The sequence below is a fragment of the Acinonyx jubatus genome, chromosome B4 (assembly GCF_027475565.1).
Source record: "Acinonyx jubatus isolate Ajub_Pintada_27869175 chromosome B4, VMU_Ajub_asm_v1.0, whole genome shotgun sequence".
Lineage (NCBI taxonomy): Eukaryota > Metazoa > Chordata > Mammalia > Carnivora > Felidae > Acinonyx > Acinonyx jubatus.
The window spans coordinates 36641652-36661841 of record NC_069387.1 but is presented as its reverse complement, the minus strand read 5'-3'; the positions used below and the strand labels follow the sequence as shown (position 1 = coordinate 36661841).

The following is a 20190-nucleotide window of genomic DNA, read 5'->3' as shown; positions in this document are numbered from 1 at the left end:
AAGAACTCTATTATGTTAACTTTTAGAGAATTACAGATGGTGTTCTTTTGCAGCTACATCATTTTGATAGATCAATTTGGATCGAGAGACTATGGAAAGAGATGGAGGTAGTTAGTTTTCAGGTACTAACTGGATTTCATTAAGTGAAGGGGGGAAGGGTGGGGGTGGATTGATGTATGTTCCAGCTGGAGGGAAGCTCACCAACAAAGGCATGGAGGCAAGAAAGTTATCTGCAACGGGAGTATTTTAGGGGAAGAGAGGGAAATTAGGGGAGATAGGTTTGGTCCTTAGATAGAGAGCCATGACATCCAGGCTGAGTTTCATTTAATGCATTAGGCTCTGAGGAGCCACTGATGAATATTATGACTTTTAAGAATATGGTGCAAAGGGGTGCCTGGTTAGCTCAGTCACTTAAGCATCCAGCTCTCGACTTCTGCTTGTGTCACGATTTCACAAGTCATGATCTCACATTCGTGAGATCGGCCCCATGTTGGGCTCTGTGCTGACAGCATGGAGCCTGCATGGGATGCTCTCTCTCTCCCTCCTTCTCTGTCCCTCCCTGGTTCTCTTTCTCTCTCAAAATAAATAAACTTAAAAAACAAAAGAATATGGTCCAAGGGAGACAAGGGGTGGGTAGAACAGTTAAGCCATTATAGTAGAGCTGGGAAGAAGATATGGAGATCCTGAATAAACATGGTGATTGCCCAGAGAGACTATATGGGATTTTCATATGGTTGGATGAAGGTCAAGAGAAGGAGTAATGAAATAATGAATGTTAATTTTAAAGTCCAGGTTGCTTATGAGATGCTGAATTTGCTTTGAGGTGCTAAAACATACGTGACTTGAGTGATTTTTTTTTAAGTTAAACTTTTTTAAGTTAGACATTTCAAACTCCAGTGGGACATATAGGTGAAAATGTCCATTACATATTGGACATTCAAACCAGGATATTGAAAGATGTCATTTGTTCATTCAGTAAGTAATTGTTAGTTACTCTGTGCCAGGTAGTGTTTTAAATAATAGAGGTAATCATAAATGCAGTGGGGATAATGATGTTCCCACAGAAATGGATAGAGGAAATAGCAAAGAAAGTTGAAGACAGAACCTTTTGAACCAAGAAAGGAAAATTTTCAGTAAAAAATAATAATCTCCATTTATTGAGCACTTATGTGTCACTGTTCATCCTTTTTATTCATTATTTCATTTAATTCTCACACCAACCTATGATATATGCTATTTTCCCCATCTTCCTTTTTTAAGTGTTTATTATTTTTTGAGAGAGAGGCAGGAGCAGAGAGGAATGGGGACAGAGGATCCGAAGCAGGCTCTGTGCTTACAGTTGTGAGCTTGACACGGGGCTCAAACTCAAGAACCATGAGATCATGAACTGAGCTGAAGTTGGACCCTCAACCAACTGAGCCACCCAGGCTCCCCTATTATCCCTTTTTTTTTTTTAAGTTTATTTTATTTTGAGAGAAAAAGAGCAAGTGGGGTAGGGGCAGAGAGAGGGAGAGAAAGAATCCCAGGCAGACTGCACACTGTCAACTCAGAGCCCAGTGTGGGGCTCAAACTCAAGAACTGTGAGATTATGACCTGAGCTGAAGTTGGATGCTCAACTGACTGGGCCACTAAGGCACCCCTAATTTCCCCCTCTTTAATAAGTAACTGAAATGTAGTGAGGTTAAATAACAGGTCTTGTTACACAGCTAATAAGGGACAGGGCTTATACTTAAACCCAAGTCTGTTTAACTTTAGAGCCCAAGCTCTCAACTCCCAATATTTTTTGAAAAGGTGGTCAACACTGTCAAATTAAGTATGCAAAGCAAGGAGTGACTTGTTGGATGGAGGGTGGGAAACCAAGAAAGCAGTTAAATTTATTCATTTGGATGTCTTGTGACCAAGAAGAATAACCAGTTCAGATGTTGTAGTCGAAGTCAGATTGTGAGAGAATAAAACTAAATGAGATGTGAATATAGATAACTTTTTATAGATGTGCAGTAGTCATAGGAAACAGGAGTGAGGACAGTCGCTGACTCGGAGGGGGAAGAGAGGTTATGGCTTGTGGGAGGACTCTCTTAAAGTTCCAAGTTACTTGGGGGCGGGGTGGGGGGTGTGCAGCGCGGCAGGGCCTGGCTGGTTCATTTGGTAGAGCGTGCAGCTCTTGATCTTGGGGTTGTGGGTTTGAGCCCATGTTGGGCTTTACTTTTACTTTATAAAACAAATAAAATGACTCAAGATTATTTTGAAAAAAAAGCGTTCCAAGTTACTCTTAAATAGTTTTAGAACAGTGGCATTCATCTTTAAGATGTCACCTGGATTCATAAAATGGGATATTCTTTGGCCATATAAAAGAATGAAGTACTGGGGCGCCTGGGTGGCTCAGTCGGTTAAGCGGCCGACTTCGGCTCAGGTCATGATCTCGTGGTCCGTGAGTTCGAGCCCCGCGTCGGGCTCTGTGCTGACAGCTCAGAGCCTGGAGCCTGTTTCGGATTCTGTGTCTCCCTCTCTCTGACCCTCCCCCGTTCATGCTCTGTCTCTCTCTGTCTCAAAAATAAATAAACATAAAAAAAATTAAAAAAAATAAATAAAAGAATGAAGTACTAATACACGCTACAGCACAGATGAACCTTGAAAACATTATGTTAAGTGAGAGAGAACAGTACTAGCCAACCGCAAAGGACCACATACTATATGATCTCATTCCTATGGAAGTCCAAAATAGGGAGATCTATAGAAGCACAAAGTAGATCAGTGGTTGCTTAGAGTTTAAGGGGAGGGGGGCACAGGGGTGATGGCTAAAGGGTAGAGGACTTCTTGAAGTGATGAAAATGTTCTGTAATTGTGATGGTTACACATATCTGAACATACTGAAAGCATTGAATTATATACTTTAAAGATTTTTTTTAACCATTTATTTTTGAGAGAGAGAGAGTACAAGCAGGGGAGGGGCAGAGAGAGAAGGAGACACAGAATCTGAAGCAGGCTCCAGGCTTTGAGCTGTCAGCACAGAGCCCGACGTGGGGCTCGAACTCACAAACTGCGAGATCATGACCCGAGCCGAAGTCAGACGCTTAACTGACTGACCAACCCTGACACCCCTGAATTATATACTTTAAATGAATGACTTTTGGAATGTGAGTTACTCTATCTCAATAAAGCTGTTTAAAAAAAAAATGTTACCCATTATCCTACTATACCAACCCAATTACCATTTCTATTTTCTAGGTTATTTTTTACAAAAGACAAATTGGCCTGACTTGGAGAAGTTTTGTGGAAGGAGGTGAGTAGTCGTTTTAAAGGAGAGAGTGAGAGGGGTGCCTGGGTGGCTCAGTCGATTAAGCCTCCGATTCCTGGTTTTGGCTCAGGTCATGATCTCACAGTTTCTGAGTTCGAGCCCTGTATTGGACTCTGCAGACAGTGCGGAGCCTGCTTGGGATTCTCTCTTTCTCTGCTCCTCCCCTACTCACGCTGTCTCTGTCTCTCTCAAAATAAATAAATAAACTTAAAAAATGTTTTTAAAGGAGAGAGTGAGAAAAAGAGATGGTATATTTGAAGGGTTGGTTGGTAGAAGAAAGCTAATGGAATGACAGACAGAAACCAGTATTCTAGCTAAACTGGGTAGACTGACCAGTAGAAGAAGATGTTGAACAGAGTCTTTCAAATTCATATTGAGGATTTTTAAAAAAATTTACTGAGCATCTACTGAACCAGGCACTGTTTTTAATGACTGGGGATTTAGCAGTGAAAACAAGAGATAAAAAATCCTTGCCCTTAGTGAGTTTCCACGATCCAGTGTGGGGAGTCAATAAGTAAAATATATCAGATAGTGATGAAGTAAAGCAGAGAAGGTCGGTAAGGGGATGCCAGAGTGGTCAGAGGAGACTCACCAAGAAGGTGACATCAGGACCCTCAAGCAGCGGGAACAAGCCGTCTAAATGAATGGGAGAAGAACATCATAAATACAGTAGAAATGTGAAGTCTGAAGTAAAAATTTGGCACGTTTGAGGAACAGCAGAGCCCGGTGTTGTTGGAGCAGTGAGCAGGGGGAGAGTAGTAGGTGGGGTCACAGAAGTACTGGGGTAGTTGGACCATGTAGGACTTTGTAAACCATTTTAAAGATGTTGGTTCTCTGACTAAAACAAAACAGCTTGGAGGCTTTTGAGAAGAGGAGCTTTGTGGTTTGAATTATATTTTAAATAATCACTCTAACTGCTATGTTGAGAATAGACTGTGGGGGGCTGCTCTAAAAGCAGAAGCAAAGACACCAGTTGAAGAGGCTGTTGTAGTCATCCAAGCAAGAGGTTGTAGTGCATTGGACCAGGGCAGTATTGGCATGAGTGATCGTCAGATTCTAGATATTTGGATGGTAAAGCCAATAGGATTTGCTTACAGGGATCAAGTGTAGCATATAAGACAAGGAGAGGAGTAAAGTTTCTCCAACCGAGTTTTTTTGTCATAAACAACTGGCAAGATGGAGGTAGTAATTACTGGAAGGTAGAATTCTGAGAGAAGAGCAGCTTTGGGTGGTAGGTATTTATTTAGCAGGAGCTTGGTTTTGGACCTGTTAAGCCTGAGAGACCTGTACGACATCTAAATGGAGATATGGAATAGGCAGTCAGATAGGCATGATCAGAGTCGAGGGCAGAGCCAGCGCTGGAGGGAGAAATTTGAAAACCATTAATGTGTAGATGGTATTTGAAAACTGACACTTTCTGTGGTCACCAAGGCAATAAGTATAGAGAAAGATGAGGAAGAACCCTAAAAGTACATGAGCAGAATATTACATCATCTTGCTCAAAATCAAATGGGTTGACAAAGCATGCTCAATAAGACAGTTTTCTCTAAAGTTAATAAAATAAATTCTCCTCTCCCCTCCCTCCTTCCCTCTTCCCCTTCCTCCTCTCGGTCTCTTTCCCTTTTTCTCTCCCCCTTTCTCCTTCTCTCCTCCCTCTTTCAGAGAACATGACTGTGAGGTTATCTTCATGAAAATTTCTGTGATAAGGTTGTTCAAATAGAGGAACCCAAGGTCTGTATTAGCAATGGGAATGGAGATTGTAAATGAACTTTTGTAAGTAGTTTTTTCTTTCTCTAAGATAAAACAATGGATAAAGAACACCAAATAAGGATAAAATGTCAGTGGCTTTGTATTTATTTTAAATTTAGCATAACTAGTCCTCTACCTTAATTCCCATACTGTCCCTTACTTGTCAAAAACTTTTCTGAATCTCTCTTCTGTATCAGCAAAAGGATTGTAAATTTGTTTTGCATTGTTGCAGACAGCCTTCATATAAAGGAGGCTTTTCTTTTGTGTGTGCTTGTCCATTCTGATTTTATTTGAAAATAAGAACAATGAATGCCTTATGAAAATTCAAAGTCAGATTTTCAGGATTTGGAACAACTTTAAAGAGTGCTATATTTTATTTATTTTTTATTTATTTTTAAGCTGGTTTTTGTTGTTGTTATTGTTGTTTTGTTTGTTTTTAGTAATCAGAACACCCAAGATGGGACTCAAACTCACAACCCTGAGATCAAGAGTCACATGCTCTTCTGTCTAAGCCAGCCAGGCACCCCAAGAGTCCTACATTTTAGGACAGCACGTTCTCACCAGCAGGTGCATCTGATGATGGTGGAGAGGGAATGAGTCTATGCATCCCATCTTATACTGTTTTTTTCTGTTCCTGACCCCTCATTCTGAATTTTTGTGTGTTTGACAGGTGTGAAAAGGACAGAATGAACTTTACCCCAACACGAACCCCTGTCTCCAGAAAGTAAGCCATTTGTTTATTTTTGACTTGTTAAAGAATCAAGACTTCTGTAGCCTTAAGTGCAAGTTAACTTGGGAACTAGAAGGGCTTTAGAAGTGTATTTCCAAACTCTGGATTTAAACTATGTTAGACCTCATTTCTCTATTCTTACTATGTATTTTTCGGATTAAAAACTAGGACATATTAGGGGTGCCTGGCTCAGTTGGTTAAGCGTCTGACTCTTAATTTTAGCTCAGGGCATGATCTCATGACCCACATCAGGCTCCATGCTGGCAGCGCAACGTCTGCTTGGGGTTCTCTCCTCTCTCTGCCCCTTCCCCGCTTGCACTGTCTCTCTCTCCCTCCCTCTCTCTCTCTCTCTCTCTCTTTTTCTCTCTTTCTCTCTCTTAAAATAAATAAATAAACATTAAAAACTAGGACATATTAAATGTTCATACCAGAATGCAGGCAGTTTGAGTGAGCCTGGTATAGTACCTGTGGATGCTGGACGACAGAGGGAACAATCAGCATACAAACAGGGGACTTTTAATTCCGGTTCTGCTATTGCTACACAATAGATACATCTCATCCTCGTGGCCATTGCTCCCCACTGCAGAATCTCAGAAGTACCTCTTAGTTCATCTACTAGACTATTTCCCAGAGTTGTTATAAATAAAACTTCCTTTGAAAACATGAAACATTAAGTAAAAGAGTATTTCTGTCATGAGCTTTTAGTGATTGAGAAAATACTAAGTTTTTTTTCCTTCCTGATAGCTGAAAGTAAATTTTAATATCTCTTCTGTACATGCTCACTTATTAAAGGTGTTGACCATGACTTTCGTTAGCTACAACTCTGGGCTTGCGGTATAAAGTTTCTCCACACTGCTGTGTATTTTGTTATGTTGTAAATTGTAGAGATTTAGCCAAACTGGATTAATTTTCACAGGGTTTCTCCACTTCTGGGCTATTTGTTTTCCAACTTTCATTCTTTTAGCTGAAGTCTCTTACTTGCTAAACTTCTTGTCTTGCCTTTGATTAACCTTTGATCTGGTCTAGTCTTGGTCTGTGTAATTCAGATGTCTCTGATGCTAATATGATTGTGTGCTCACTAACTAGCCTATTTTGTAATCCTGAATCTTATATTTATCATTCCCTTTCTTAATAAGTTTGCCACTTACATACTTGTTCCTAAGAACAGTTTCATTTTGCAAATTATAATCTTAAACAAATGGCAGTACCTTCTATATACGCATCTCCATACATTTTTCCATTTAATACTGTTTGGGTGATTCAGTAATATTTGAGTATCTCTAATTCACAGTTTCTAATAACTTTGAATAATGTTCCATTTATATGAATATACCACAATTTATCCATTACCCTATTGAATGGATGGAAGGCTTACCATTTTTATTGTTACAAACAATGTCATTATAAACATTTTCTTACATGTCAGCTTGTATATATGTGCATGAGTTTCTCTAGGACAAGAGGAGTAGCAGTTTTACTACAGTGTATAGTGTTCCGTTGCTATGCATCTGAAGAGCATTACATTTTCTGTTACTACCTGGTCTTACTTGGGTGATGTTTCATTTTTCTAAATGATCTTTTTATCCCTCTAACATGTATTTTGAATCTATCTTTAAGCCTTTAATACTTGGAAACCAGTTCACAAGATTTGTCACTAACCTGAAACATCAAACTTTGAAGGTTTATGAGCACCTTACTTCTAGCACTTTAAGAACATAAACCCCTTTTTTATTTAAGAAATTATAATGTCTCATAAACGTCCCCACAGTTTAATGAACTTGCCCTTTGTAATGTCACATAGGCTGACAACTGCCTCCAAACATGATGTTGCCTGTGGCTTCAGTGGTCCCACCAACTGGAAGGGAAAGTCTTTCTTGGATTCGGTGGAGTCAACTCCCTTGCCTTCCACACAAGATCGTCTGGCTGTCCTCTGCCCTTCTCAGGAGCTTCTGGAATATTACCAAAAGAAGATGGCTGAGTGTGAGGCAGAAAATGAAGACCTGTTGAAGAAACTGGAACTCTACAAAGGAGCTTGTGAAGGACAGGTGAAAGAGATGGCGCATTGTGCCCTTTCAGGACTCTGATGGAGTCCATTCGTTACTGAGAGAAGTGCCAGCTTGCATCATAATCAGATATTTTATTTAAAGTTTATTTATTTATTTTGAGAGAGAGAGCACATGCACTCATGTGAGCCAGGGAGGGGCAGAGGGAGAGAGAATCCCACACAGGTTCCATGCTGACTCGGGGCTTGATCTTACTCGTGAGATCACAACCTGAGCTGAAATCGAGAGTCAGATGCTTAACTGACTGAGCCACCTGTTCACCCCCCCTTTTTTTTTTTAAGTTTATTTATTTTGAGAGGGAGTGAGAGCAAGTGGGGGAGGAGCAGAGAGAGAGAGAGAGAGAATCCCAAGCAGTCTTTCCACTGTCAGGACAGAGCCCGTTGCAGGGCTCGATCTCATGAACCATGAGATCGTGACCTGAGCTGAAATAAAGAGTCAGATGCTTAACCAACTGAGCCCCCTGGGCATCCCGACTTTTCAGGTTTTCTAAGTGTTGCCTGTCAGTTTTCTGACCTCATGTCCTTCCTTCTAACCCAAATCCCATTGTGCTTCACTTCAGTGGCTGTACTGCCTGTACATGACCCCTTGCTTATTCTTTTGCTCTGCTTGCATAGCACAAATCCTAGCTATAACTTCATCTGGTTCTCCACCACCTCCTCTCCTGGAGCAGGATTTCTGAGTCTTGGCATTATTGACATTTGGGGCTGGGTAATTCTTTGTTGTGAAGACTGTCCTGTGCATTGTACGATGTTTAGCAGCATCCTTGGCCTCTACTCACTAGATACCAGTAGCACACCTCTGCCCCCATCCTCCCTGTCCCCAATTGTGACCATCAAAAATGCCTGTAGACACTGCCCAGTTTCTCCTGGGGGCATAGGCAAAATTACCCCCCAGTTAAGAACCGTTCTCCTAGAACGGTCACAAATCATTACACAATAAAGTCACAGTAAACATATCCATCCGTATCCTCAGTCACTGTACAACAATTTTCTCACCTGTGCTCACCTGTGCCATACCCTCACTCTCCTCCAGCCTGCCACCCCTTCTTAGCCCACTTCTCTCAGGCAATCTTGCTTCCTAGTTCACAAAGGAAATGCCAGCCACCTCTCTTGCACTCCCTTCCTGCCCATCCACACACAGATATCTACACCTCTGTCCATCTCTCTTCTTCTTTACCGCTGCAGGGGCAAGATGTCTCTGCCTGTTCAAGGTGAATTGATCCAGAACTCTCCCTGGCCCCCAATCCTCCTTCCTCCTAAGAAACCCTGTTTCATCCGCTCTCTTCTCTCCATGTTCTGTTTTTAACTTCTTGCATGACATTGGCTTTTTCTCCTCAGTATATAAACATACTCCAGTCTTTCCCAACTTAAAGGAAGAAAATGCCGTTCTGTAGTTATGCTTTTCCCTGTCGACCCTCTTTTCTCAACCACACTTCTAGAATAGTTTGACTTTATCACTCTCTCAGCGACTTCTTGACTGCAGTTTGGTCTCTGTCCTCATTGCTCCATGAAAACTGTACCTCCTGTGGTCTCTAGAACCTACTTGTCAAAATGATCTCTTCTCTTTGTAGCCTTTGCAGTATTTGTCACCATTGACCTTTTTCTGCAAACTCATCCTTTCTTGATTTCTGTCATTTTTCTTTCCTAGGTTCTGTCTTCACCTCTCTGCCCAGTTCTTGTCAGTCTCCATTCACAACTCCCTTTCCTTAGTCTTAACTGTCTAAGTTCTAGATTCCACCGTATACGGTCTCATCGTATTTGTTCGTTCTGCTGCTACATCTGCGATGATGACACCAAGTAACTGATGGGGACTCCCATTTCTCCCTGAGCTCCATGCTAACATGCCCACGTCTGAGCTCCTTTCCCCTTTGCTCCCCTACCCACACATTCATATATGCCGCTAACACTTCCCCTTATCTCTTCACTTGTCTTTATTCTTTGTCCAGTAAATGGTATCGTTGCCTGCCGCACTCCCCAGCCCCTACTTCCTTCATTTGGTAAGTGCTATTGCTTCTGCTTCCTTAATGTCACTAGATCCATTCTTACAGCTTAATTGCTCTTGCCACAACACTAGTTCAGACTCTTGTTACGCCTCCCCTGAGCTACTCCTTACCAGTATCCAGCCTCCGGCCCCATAAGTCCCCAGTCTGCCTCTCACTATCCACTCCAGTAACACTGAAGTACTTGGAGTTTTCCAGACCCTTACAGCTCTTTGATGGTTGTGTATTTATGTCTCTTTCCTGAGAGTATGCCCCCCTCCACTTGTCTCCAACAGTTTTTGTCTTTCAAGTTCCAACTTTTTGGTTGCATTCCCTGACTTCCCAAAACCTTAGAGGTTTTACCCCTGCCATGCTTTCCCCTGTACCGTTTTATTCTGTATGCTCTTTCATGAAAGACTTATTTCACTTTAATTGTTGGCATGTCTCTTTCCCCACAAAATTCTTCAGCTCTGTAGTCAAAAATCATACCTTTTTATCTTTGTCTTTCCAAAATTTTATAATCCTTATTACATAGAAAGCATTAAAAAAAAAAAAGGTGTGACTAGAACAGGTAGATCATTTGGCATTACAGGGTTTTGTAATTTGTAAAAGATACGAGAGCTTTGATGCTACATGCAAACGTCACACCCTGTAGCTTTTAAACCCTAGTCTATACACACCTGTTGTCATTTGAATTCTGTGTTGGTGAAACCATTCACTTTGTGATATATCTACCTGAACTGAGCCACCATACCCAATAAGAGATACTCCTATGAAGTCAGATATCTTTTCAACTACCTTTTTTTTTTCCCTCAGCATAAACTAGAATGGGATTTGCAGCAGAGGGAGGAAGAGATTGCTGAATTGCAGAAAGCCCTAAGTGATATGCAGGTCTGCCTCTTCCAGGAACGGGAACATGCTTTACGCCTCTACTCTGAAAACGACCGACTGAGAATCAGGTGCCAACTAGCAGAAGGGAAATATTGGAGTTCTGTTTCTAAATTAAATGAAACAAGATAAATATCTCTATGGTCCTTCTCTTAGGTTGTGTTCCCCAGGAAGCAGACTCTGAGATGGATACGAATGCCCGTAGGATGGTTAGTAGGTAGACTCTCAGGAATACCATCTACGAGCAGATTTGGACAGAGGAAGAATTTGAACTGTGATTCGATGGTAACAGTTAGCTTCAGCTGAGCTCTGAGGCCAGGACAGCCATTCAGAGGCAAAGGGGTTGAACATTTGTACCCCACTCATTGGATGTAGGCTGCCACCAGGGAGGGGATATAGACTTGGGAAAGGCTGCTGCCTTCAGCCTAGGGCAGTTGCTGGAGAAGCTCTTGGGTGAGAAGTGTCTTGATCCTGAAGGTAGCATCTGAGCAGTGGTCCACGATGTGGAAGCATCCACTACTAAATTTTTTTTAAATTGTGGTAAAATATATTTAACATGAAATTTACCATTTTAGTCATTTTTAAGTGCATAGTGCAGTGGCATTAGGTATATTCACATTATTGTGCAGCCATACCACTATCCATGTCTAGAATACTTTTTCATCATCCCATATAGAAACTCTAAACAATATCTCCCCATCTCCCCTCCTCCTAGCCCCCAGTAACCACTGTTCTACCTTCTGTCTATGTATTTGACTTCATATAAGCAGAATCAGATAGTATTTGTCCCTTTGCATCTGGCTTATTTCATTTAGCACAATGTTTTCAAGGTTCACCAATGTTGTAGCACATATCAAACTTTCATCCCTTGTTAAGGCCAAATAATATTCCATTATATGTATATACCACATTGTGTTTATCCCTTGGTCCATTGATGGACATTTGAATTATTTCCATCTTCTAGCTATTGTGAATAACACTGCTGTGAACATTGATGTACACATACCTGTTCAGGTCTCTGCTTTCAGTTGTTTTGTATATATACCCAGAAGTGTGATTGCTGAATCAAATGTTAATTCTATGTTTAATAATTTTGAGGAACTGCCATACTGTTTCCCATAGTGACTGTACCACTTTATATTCCCACCCACAGTGCACATAGGTTTCAGTCTCTTACTGAATGTGCATACCAACATTTGTTCTTTATTTTTTTTAATACTAGCTATCTTAATGGGTGTGAAGTAGTATCTCATTGTTTTGGTTTACATTGCCCTAATGATTAGTGATGTTGACATTTTTTGACATGTTTATTGGTCATTTGTGTATCTTTTTCAGAGAAATGTCTATTCAAGTCCTTTGCCCATTTTTGAATTGGGTTCTTTGATTTTTACTGTTGTTTAGTTTTAAGAGTTCTTTGTATATTCTAGATTGAATCCCTTATTAGGTAAGTGATTTCCAAGTGTTTTCTCCCATTCTGAGTGTTGCCATTTTATTCTGTTGATAGTTCTTTGATGCACAGAAGTTTTTTATTTTTGTAAGGTCCAATTGGTATATTTTTCTTTTTGTTCCTTCTGCTTTTGATGTCATGTTTAAAAAATCATTGCCAAATCCAGTATCACTTTGTTTTCTTCTAAGAGTTTTATAGTTTTAACTCTTATATGTAGGTCTTTGATCCATTCTTTCTGAATTAGTATAAACACCTGATGTTTTAAAAATTAGAGCTAAGGTCTAAATATATCTTACTCAATTTTAATTTGATGTTGCCATTGTCGTAAAAGTAAATCAGAAAGGAGGTCTTTTAAATAGGAAAATTTACTTCCTCTGAACACAATATGTGCTTACTCTATGAGAATTGCAGGGAGCTAGAAGACAAGAAAAAGATTCAGAACCTCTTGACCCTTGTGGGCACAGACACTGGAGAAGTGACCTATTTTTATAAGGAGCCTCCAAACAAAGTAAGTAATCTTTGGTACAGCATGGTAAGCATGGCTTTTATAAAATACAGGATGGGGTCCACAATAAGAGCAATTTTGGTACTTATTAAAGAAGATAGAAGGAGAATTAAATGTCATAGCCCCTAAGTTTTCAGAGCACTTGCTATAATTACAGACAGTTTTATGATTTTATTTATTTTTCTCCGAAAAAACCTTGGGAAGTAATATTGTTTACCCCATTTTATTGTTTGGAAATCTAATTTTTTTTTAAGTGTTTATTTATATTTAAGAGAGATAGAGGGGCGCCTGGGTGGCTCAGTTGGTTGAGCGGCCCACTTTGGCTCAGGTCACGATCTCGCGGTCTGTGAGTTCGAGCCCCGCGTCGGGCTCTGTGCTGACAGCTCGGAGCCTGGAGCCTGTTTCGGATTCTGTGTCTCCCTCTCTCTGACCCTCCCCCGTTCATGCTCTGTCTCTCTCTGTCTCAAAAATAAATAAACGTTAAAAAAAAATTAAAAAAAAAAAAAAGAGAGATAGAGACAGAGTGCGAGCTAGGGAGGGGCAGAGAGAGGGGGAGACACAGAATTTGAAGCAGGCTTCAGGCTCCGCAGAGCCCAATGTGGGGCTCAAACTCATGAACCCCGAGATCGTGACCTGAGCTGAAGTCAGATGCCTAACCAGCTGAGCCACCCAGGTGCCCCTATTGTTTGGAAATCTAAAGCATAGAGGAGTAGATGTTTTGGGGGGAGATTAGAGAGGAAAGCAGGAGCAGAGTTAGTGTGGGAGCAAGTTGCAATACTCAGGTTTCTTTTTTGTTTTTTAATTTTTTTTATTTTTGAGAGAGAAAGAGATACACAGAGCATGAGTGGGGGAAGGGCAGAAAGAGGGAGACACAGAATCCCAAGCAGGCTCTAGGCTCCAAGCTCTCAGCACAGAGCCCGACACAGGGCTTGAACTCATGAACTGTGAGATCATGACGTGAACTGAGGTCGGTCGCTTAACCAACTGAGCCACCCAGGCACCCCTCAGGTTTCTTTTTTAATCTGAAGTTTCTGCTGATAATAAAAGTAATGCATGGTCTTTATTAAAAACAGATAGATTTGAGAAATCGATCATATAAGAGTGGCAGTGTTGCATAATTCTATATCCCAGAGATAAAACTTTTTCCATTCATATAGAAATATTTGTGTATGTATAGTATTTCCATTTTTATACTTGTATAAACAGTACCTCAATGAGCATCTTTATGTGTATCTACATGTACATTCTTTGGTGTTACCGTTATTTTCCTAAAGGCCTTTGTCAAGGATCCCCTCCCCCTTTCTTTCAGCAGATATTACTAGATAACTCTGAAATTTAATTTTTTTAGTTTGTATTACCAGCACTGAGTTTTATCCAATTTGTTACTTTGTCCGCTTTGGTATCTCACATACATGACATCCTTATACGATTATGGCAATTTTGACAAATTTGATATGTGAATAGTGTTTGACCTACAGAAATAAAGCTAAAAAGTGAAGTATGACATCTTATAGGGAGGCTAATTCTATACTTTTTTTTTTTTTTTTCCTTTTCAGGTCAGCATTTTCCAAAAGACTATCCAGCCTGTAGGTATATGTGAACAGAATGAATTTTCCTCAGCTTTCAGAGCAGGTACTAGCCACATTATTATAAATTCTCATTGATGCAGAATTCAAAAACATAGTGCACATGATTAGAAATTTTTTCTACTATGTAGTGATAATGAATATTCATAGTGATGTCTTTGGTGGTTTCAGATTTCACTGAGCTTTCTTTCCTTTAACCTTCCTTGATGTTTTAATAAAGTAAAATAAAAAATACATAATTAACATGATGATAAATCATAAAACAGACTTGGACAACTTCTGGGATCACAGAATATTAATTCAATTCTAAGCCTCAGTCTCTTCTCTTTTTTTTTTTTTTTTTAATGGAAATCTTAGTTTTATATCTTTGCCTCTTTTTAGAAAATTAAGATGTAACTGACATATTACACTTGTTTTAAATGTACAACATAAGGATTCAATATTTGTGTTACGAAATGATCACCACAGTAAGTCTGGATAGCATTCATCATCCCACATGGTCATGCATTTGTTTTTCCTGTGATGAGAACTCTTAAGATCTGTTCTCTTAGCATGAGGTTCTTAAATCATTCTACGAATTTTGTTCAGTGTAATTTTAGTGTTGCTTGTTTTTTTAATATAATTTATTGTCAAATTGGCTAACATACAGTGTGTGCAGGGTGCTTTTGGTTTTGGGGGTAGATTCCTGTGATTCATCACTTACATACAACACTCAGTGCTCATCCCAACAAGTGCTCTCCTCAATGCCCATCACCCATTTTCCCCTCTACCCCACCTGACCCATCAACCCTCAGTTTGTTCTCTGTATTTAAGAGTTTCTTACAGTTTGTCTCCCTCCCTCTCTGTTTGTAACTATTTTTCCACTTCCCTTCCCCCATGGTCTTCTGTTAAGTTTCTCAAGTTCCACATATGAATGAAAACATATGATATCTGTTTCTCTCTGACTGACTTATTTCACTTAGCATAATACTCTCCAGTTCCATCTACATTGCTGCAAATGGCAAGGTTTCATTCTTTCTCATTACCAAGTAGTATTCCATTGTATATATAAATCAAATTTTCTTTATTCATCAGTTGATGGACATTTGGGCTCTTTCCATAATTTGGCTATTGTTGAAAACGCTGCTATAAACATTGGGGTATATGTGCCCCTATGAATCAGCACTCCTATATCCTTTGGATAAATTCATAGCAGTGCTATTGCTGGGTCCTAGGGTAGTTCTATTTTTGATTTTTTGAGGAACCTCCACACTTTTCTAGAGCAGGTATGCCAGTTTGCATTCCCACCAACAGTGCAAGAGGGTTCCCATTTCTCCACATACTCGCCAGCATCTGTTGTTTCCTGAGTTGTTAATTTTAGACACTCTGACTGGTGTGAGGTGGTATCTCAGTGTGGTTTTGATTTGAATTTCCCTGATGATGAGTGACGTTGAGCATCTTTTCATGTGTCTGTTAACCATCTGGATGTCTTCTTTGGAAAAGTGTCTGTTCATGTCTTCTGCCCATTTCTTCACTGGATTATTTTTTTTCAGGTGTTGAGTTTGGTAAGCTCTTTATAGATTTTGGATACTAACCCTTTATCCGCTATGTCATTTGCAAATATCTTTTCCCATTCTGTCAGTTGCCTTTTAGTTTTGTTGATTGTTTCCTTTGTAGTGCAGAAGCTTTTTATCTTGATGAAGTCCCAATAGTTCATTTTTGCTTTTAATTCCCTTGCCTTTGGAGATGTGTCAAGCAAGAAATTGCTGCAACTGAGGTCAAAGAGGTTGTTGCCTGTTTTCTCCTCTAGGGTTTTTATGGTTTTCTGTCTCACATTTAGATCTTTGATCCATTTTGAGTTTATTTTTGTGTATGGTATAAGTGGTCTAGTTGCATGTTGCTGTCCAGTTTTCCCAGCACCATTTGCTAAAGAGACTGTCTTTTTTCCATTGGATGCCCCTTCCTGCTTTGTCAAAGATCAGCCGGCCGTACACTTGTGGGTCCAATTCTGGGTTCTCTATTCTATTCCATTGGTCTATGTGTCTGTTTTTGTGCCAATACCACACTGTCTTGATGATTATAGCTTTGTAGTAAAGACTAAAGTCTGGGATTGTGATGCTTCCCGTTTTGGTTTTCTTTTTCAACATTACTTTGGCTATTTGGGGTCTTTTGTGGTTCCATACAAATTTTAGGATTGTTTGTTCTAGCTTTGAGAAGAATGCTGGTGCAATTTTGACTGGGATTGCATTGAAGTGTAGATTGCTTTGTGTAGTATTGACATTTTAACATTTATTCTTCGAATCCATGGAATGTTTTTCCATTTCTTTGTGTCTCCTTCAGTTTCCTTCATAAGTTTTCTATAGTTTTCAGCATACGGATCTTTTACATCTTTGGTTAGGTTTATTCCTAGGTATTTTATGATTCTTGGTGCATTTGTAAGTGGGGTCGATTTCTTGATTTCTCTTTCTATGGCTTCATTATTGGTGTATAGAAATGCAACTGATTTCTGTACATTGATTTTTGTATCCTGTGACTTTGCTAAATTCATGTATCAGTTCTAGCAGCTTTTTGGTGGAGTCTTTCGGGTTTTCATGTAGAGTATCATGTCTGTGAAAAGTGAAAGTTTGCCTTCTTCTTTGCCAGTTTTGATGCCTTTTATTTCATTTTGTTGTCTGATTACTGATGCTAGGACTTCTAACACTGTGTTAAACAACAGTGATGAGAGTGGACATCCCTGTTGTGTTCCTGATCTCAGGGGAAAGCTCTGTTTTTCCCCATTGAGGATAATATTAGCTGTGGGCTTTTCATATATGGCTTTTATAATATTTCAGTATGTTCCTTCTATCCCAACTTACTTGAGGGTTTTTATTAAGGAACAATGCTGTATTTTGTTTTGCATCTATTGACAGGATCATATGGTTCTTATCCTTTCTTTTAAATGTGATGTATCACATTGATTGATTTATGAATATTGAACCAGCCCTGCAGCCCAGGAATAAATCCCACTTGATCCTGGTGAAGAATTCTTTTTATATGCTATGGAATTCGATTTGCTAGTATCTTGTTGAGAATTTTTGCATCCATGTTCATCAGGGATATTGGCCTGTAATTCTCCTTTCTTTGTGGGGTCTCTGTGTGGTTTGGGAATCAAGGTAATACTGGCTTCATAGAATGAGTCCAGAAGCTTTCTTTCCATTTCTAATTTTTGGAACAGCTTGAGAAGGATAGGTATTAACTCTGCTTTAAATGCCTGGTAGAATTCCCCTGGGAAGTCTGGTCCAGGACTCTTATTTGTTGGGGATTTTTGATAACTGATTCAATTTCTTCACTAGTTATGGGTCTGTTCAAATTTTCTGTTTCTTCCCATTTGAGTTTTAGTAGTGTGTGGGTATCTAGGAATTTGTGCATTTCTTCCAAGTTGTCCAGTTTGTTGGCATATAATTTTTCATAGTATTCTCTGATAATTATTTCTAGTTCTGAGGGGTTGGTTGTGATAAGTCCATTTTCATTCATGGTTTTATGTTTGGGTCCTCTCTTTTTGAGGATTCTGGCTAGGGTTTTATCAATTTTGTTTATTTTTTCAAAAAAAACAGCTCTTAGTTTCATAGATCTACTGTTTTTTTGGATTTTGTATTGTTTATTTCTGTTCTAATCTTTATTATTTCTCTTCTTCTGTCTTGGGGTTTCTTTTCTGTTCTGCTTCTATATCCTTTAGGTGTGCTGTTAGATTTTGTATTTGGGATTTTTCTTGTTTCTTGAGATAGGCCTGGATTGCAGTGTATTTTCCTCTTAGGACTGCCTTTGATGCATCCCAAAGGGTTTGGACTGTCATGTTTTCATTTTCATTTGTTTCCATATATTTTTTAATTTCTTCTTTAATTGCCTGATTGATTCATTCATTCTTTAGTAAGATGTCCTTTAACGTCCATGCATTTGGAGGTTTTCCAGACTTTTTCCTATGGTTGATTTGAAGTTTCATAGCATTGTGATCTGAAAATGTGTATGGTATGATCTCAGTTCTTTTATATTTTTTTGAGGGCTGTTTTGTGACCAGTATGTGATCTATCTTGGAGAATGTTCCATGTACACTCGAGAAGAATGTGTATTCTGCTGCTTTTGGATAAAAAATTCTGAATATATGTGTCAGGTCCATCTGGTCCAGTGTATCATTCTGGGCCATTGTTTCTGTATTGATTTTCTGCCTAGATGATGTGTCCATTGTTGTAAGTAGAGTATTAAAGTCCCCTGCAATTACCATGTTCTTATCAGTAAGATTACTTATGTTTGTGATTCATTGTTTTATATATTTGGGTGCTACCAAATTGGGTTCATAAAACTTTATAATTGTTAGCTCTTCTTAATGGATAGACCCCCGTAATTATGATATAATGCCCTTCTTCATCTCTTGTTACAGCCTTTAGTTTAAAATCTAGTTTGTCTGATAGAAGTATGGCTACTCCAGCTTTCTTTTGACTTCCAATAGCATGATAGATGGTTCTCCGTCCCCTCACTTTCAATCTGAAGGTGTCCTCAGGTCTAAAATGGGTCTCTTGTAGACAGCAAATAGATGGATCTTGTTTTTTTATCCATTCTGATACCCTGTATCTTTTGATTGGAGCATTTAGTCCCATTTGTATTCAGTGTTATTATTGAAAGATATGGATTTAGTGTCATTGTGTTATTTGTAGGTTTCATGCTTGTGATGTCTCTGGTCCTTTGTAGTCTTTGCAACATTCCCCTCACAGAGTTCCTCTTAGAATCTCTTGCAGGGCTGGTTTAGTAGTGATGAATTCCTTCAGTTTTTGTTTGTCTGGGAAAACCTTTATCTCTCCTGTTCTGAATGACAGGCTTGCTGAATAAAGGATTCTTGGCTGCATGTTTTTCCTATTCAGTACATTGAATATTTCCTGCCACTCCCTTCTGGCCTGCCAAGTTTCAGTAGATAGGTCTGCTACTACCCTTATGTGTCTACCCTTGTAGATTAAGGCCTGTTTGTCCCTAGCTGCTTTCAGAATTCTCTTTATCTTTGTATTTTTCCAATTTCACCATGATATGTCATGCAGAAGGTTGATTCACGTTACATCTGAAGAGAGTTCTTTGTGCCTCCTGTATTTCAATGTCTGTTTCCTTACCCAGATTGCGGAAGTTATAATTTGTTCAAGTAAACCTTCCATCCCTTTCTCTCTTCTTGTTCTGGAACTCCTGTGATACAGATATTATTCTGTTTCATTGAATCACAGTTCTCTAATTCCCTCCTCGTGGTCTAGAATTTTTTTATCTTTTTTCTTGGCTAGATCTTTTTCCATCATTTTATCTTCTATTTCACTTATACTCTGCTCTGCCTCTTCAATCCTCGCTGTCACTGCATCTAGTTTATTTTGTACCTCATTTACAGCATTTCTTAATTCATCCTGACTACTTTTTATTTCCTTGGTCTCTGCAGCAATCGATTCTCTGCTGTCTTTTATGTTTTTTTTCAAGCCCAGCGATTAATCTTATGACTATTATTCTAAATTCTTGATCAGATATAGTGTTTATATCTGTTTTTATCAACTCTTCAGCTGTCAGAATTTCTTCTGAGGAAAATTCTTCCATTTTGTCATTTTGGCTAGTTTTCTTTCCCTTATGTGTTTTAAAAGCTTGTTATGTGTCCTGCACCTGGGAGCACTACTATATTAAAGAGGGGTCATATACTGTCCAGGGCCTGGCCCTTCAGGAGGTGTTTTTTGCAGTGTGTTATGTGCTCTCTGTTGTTGTGACTCTGATTGCTTTATCTCCCTACTCATAGTGATGTTTTGGACCCTCCACCAGGTGTGCTTTGATTTGTTCATTGAAGTAGTCCTGGAAAAAAAATTTTTAAAAAAAGGGGGTTGGGGGGCAGTGGTGGTGGAAAAGGCCCTGTCCTGTACAAAGAGAGAAATGACAGGGGTGGGGAAAAGGAAAGGAAAAAAAGAAAATTAACTGGGCAGA

The 20190-nt window shown here is 39.4% G+C and overlaps 1 protein-coding gene across 7 annotated transcripts in view; it reads left to right on the top strand.

Moving 5' to 3' along the window:
* The window catches only part of CCDC77 (coiled-coil domain containing 77), a 30933-nt gene that overhangs the window by 648 nt on the left and 10095 nt on the right, over positions 1-20190 (top strand). Inside the window, exons 2-10 of one of the 7 annotated variants that reach the window (XM_053225668.1) lie at positions 54-122; positions 3226-3280; positions 4958-5026; positions 5485-5611; positions 5715-5768; positions 7576-7819; positions 10632-10774; positions 12562-12658; positions 14212-14287. In XM_053225668.1, coding sequence (XP_053081643.1) covers positions 5731-5768; positions 7576-7819; positions 10632-10774; positions 12562-12658; positions 14212-14287 — 598 coding nt within the window. In that variant the 5' untranslated portion in view covers positions 54-122; positions 3226-3280; positions 4958-5026; positions 5485-5611; positions 5715-5730. Of the gene's footprint in view, positions 1-53; positions 123-3225; positions 3281-4957; positions 5069-5484; positions 5612-5714; positions 5769-7575; positions 7820-10631; positions 10775-12561; positions 12659-14211; positions 14288-20190 lie in introns of those variants that run through there. The other 6 variants (XM_053225670.1, XM_053225669.1, XM_027074000.2 and 3 more) reach the window with 6 other exon arrangements.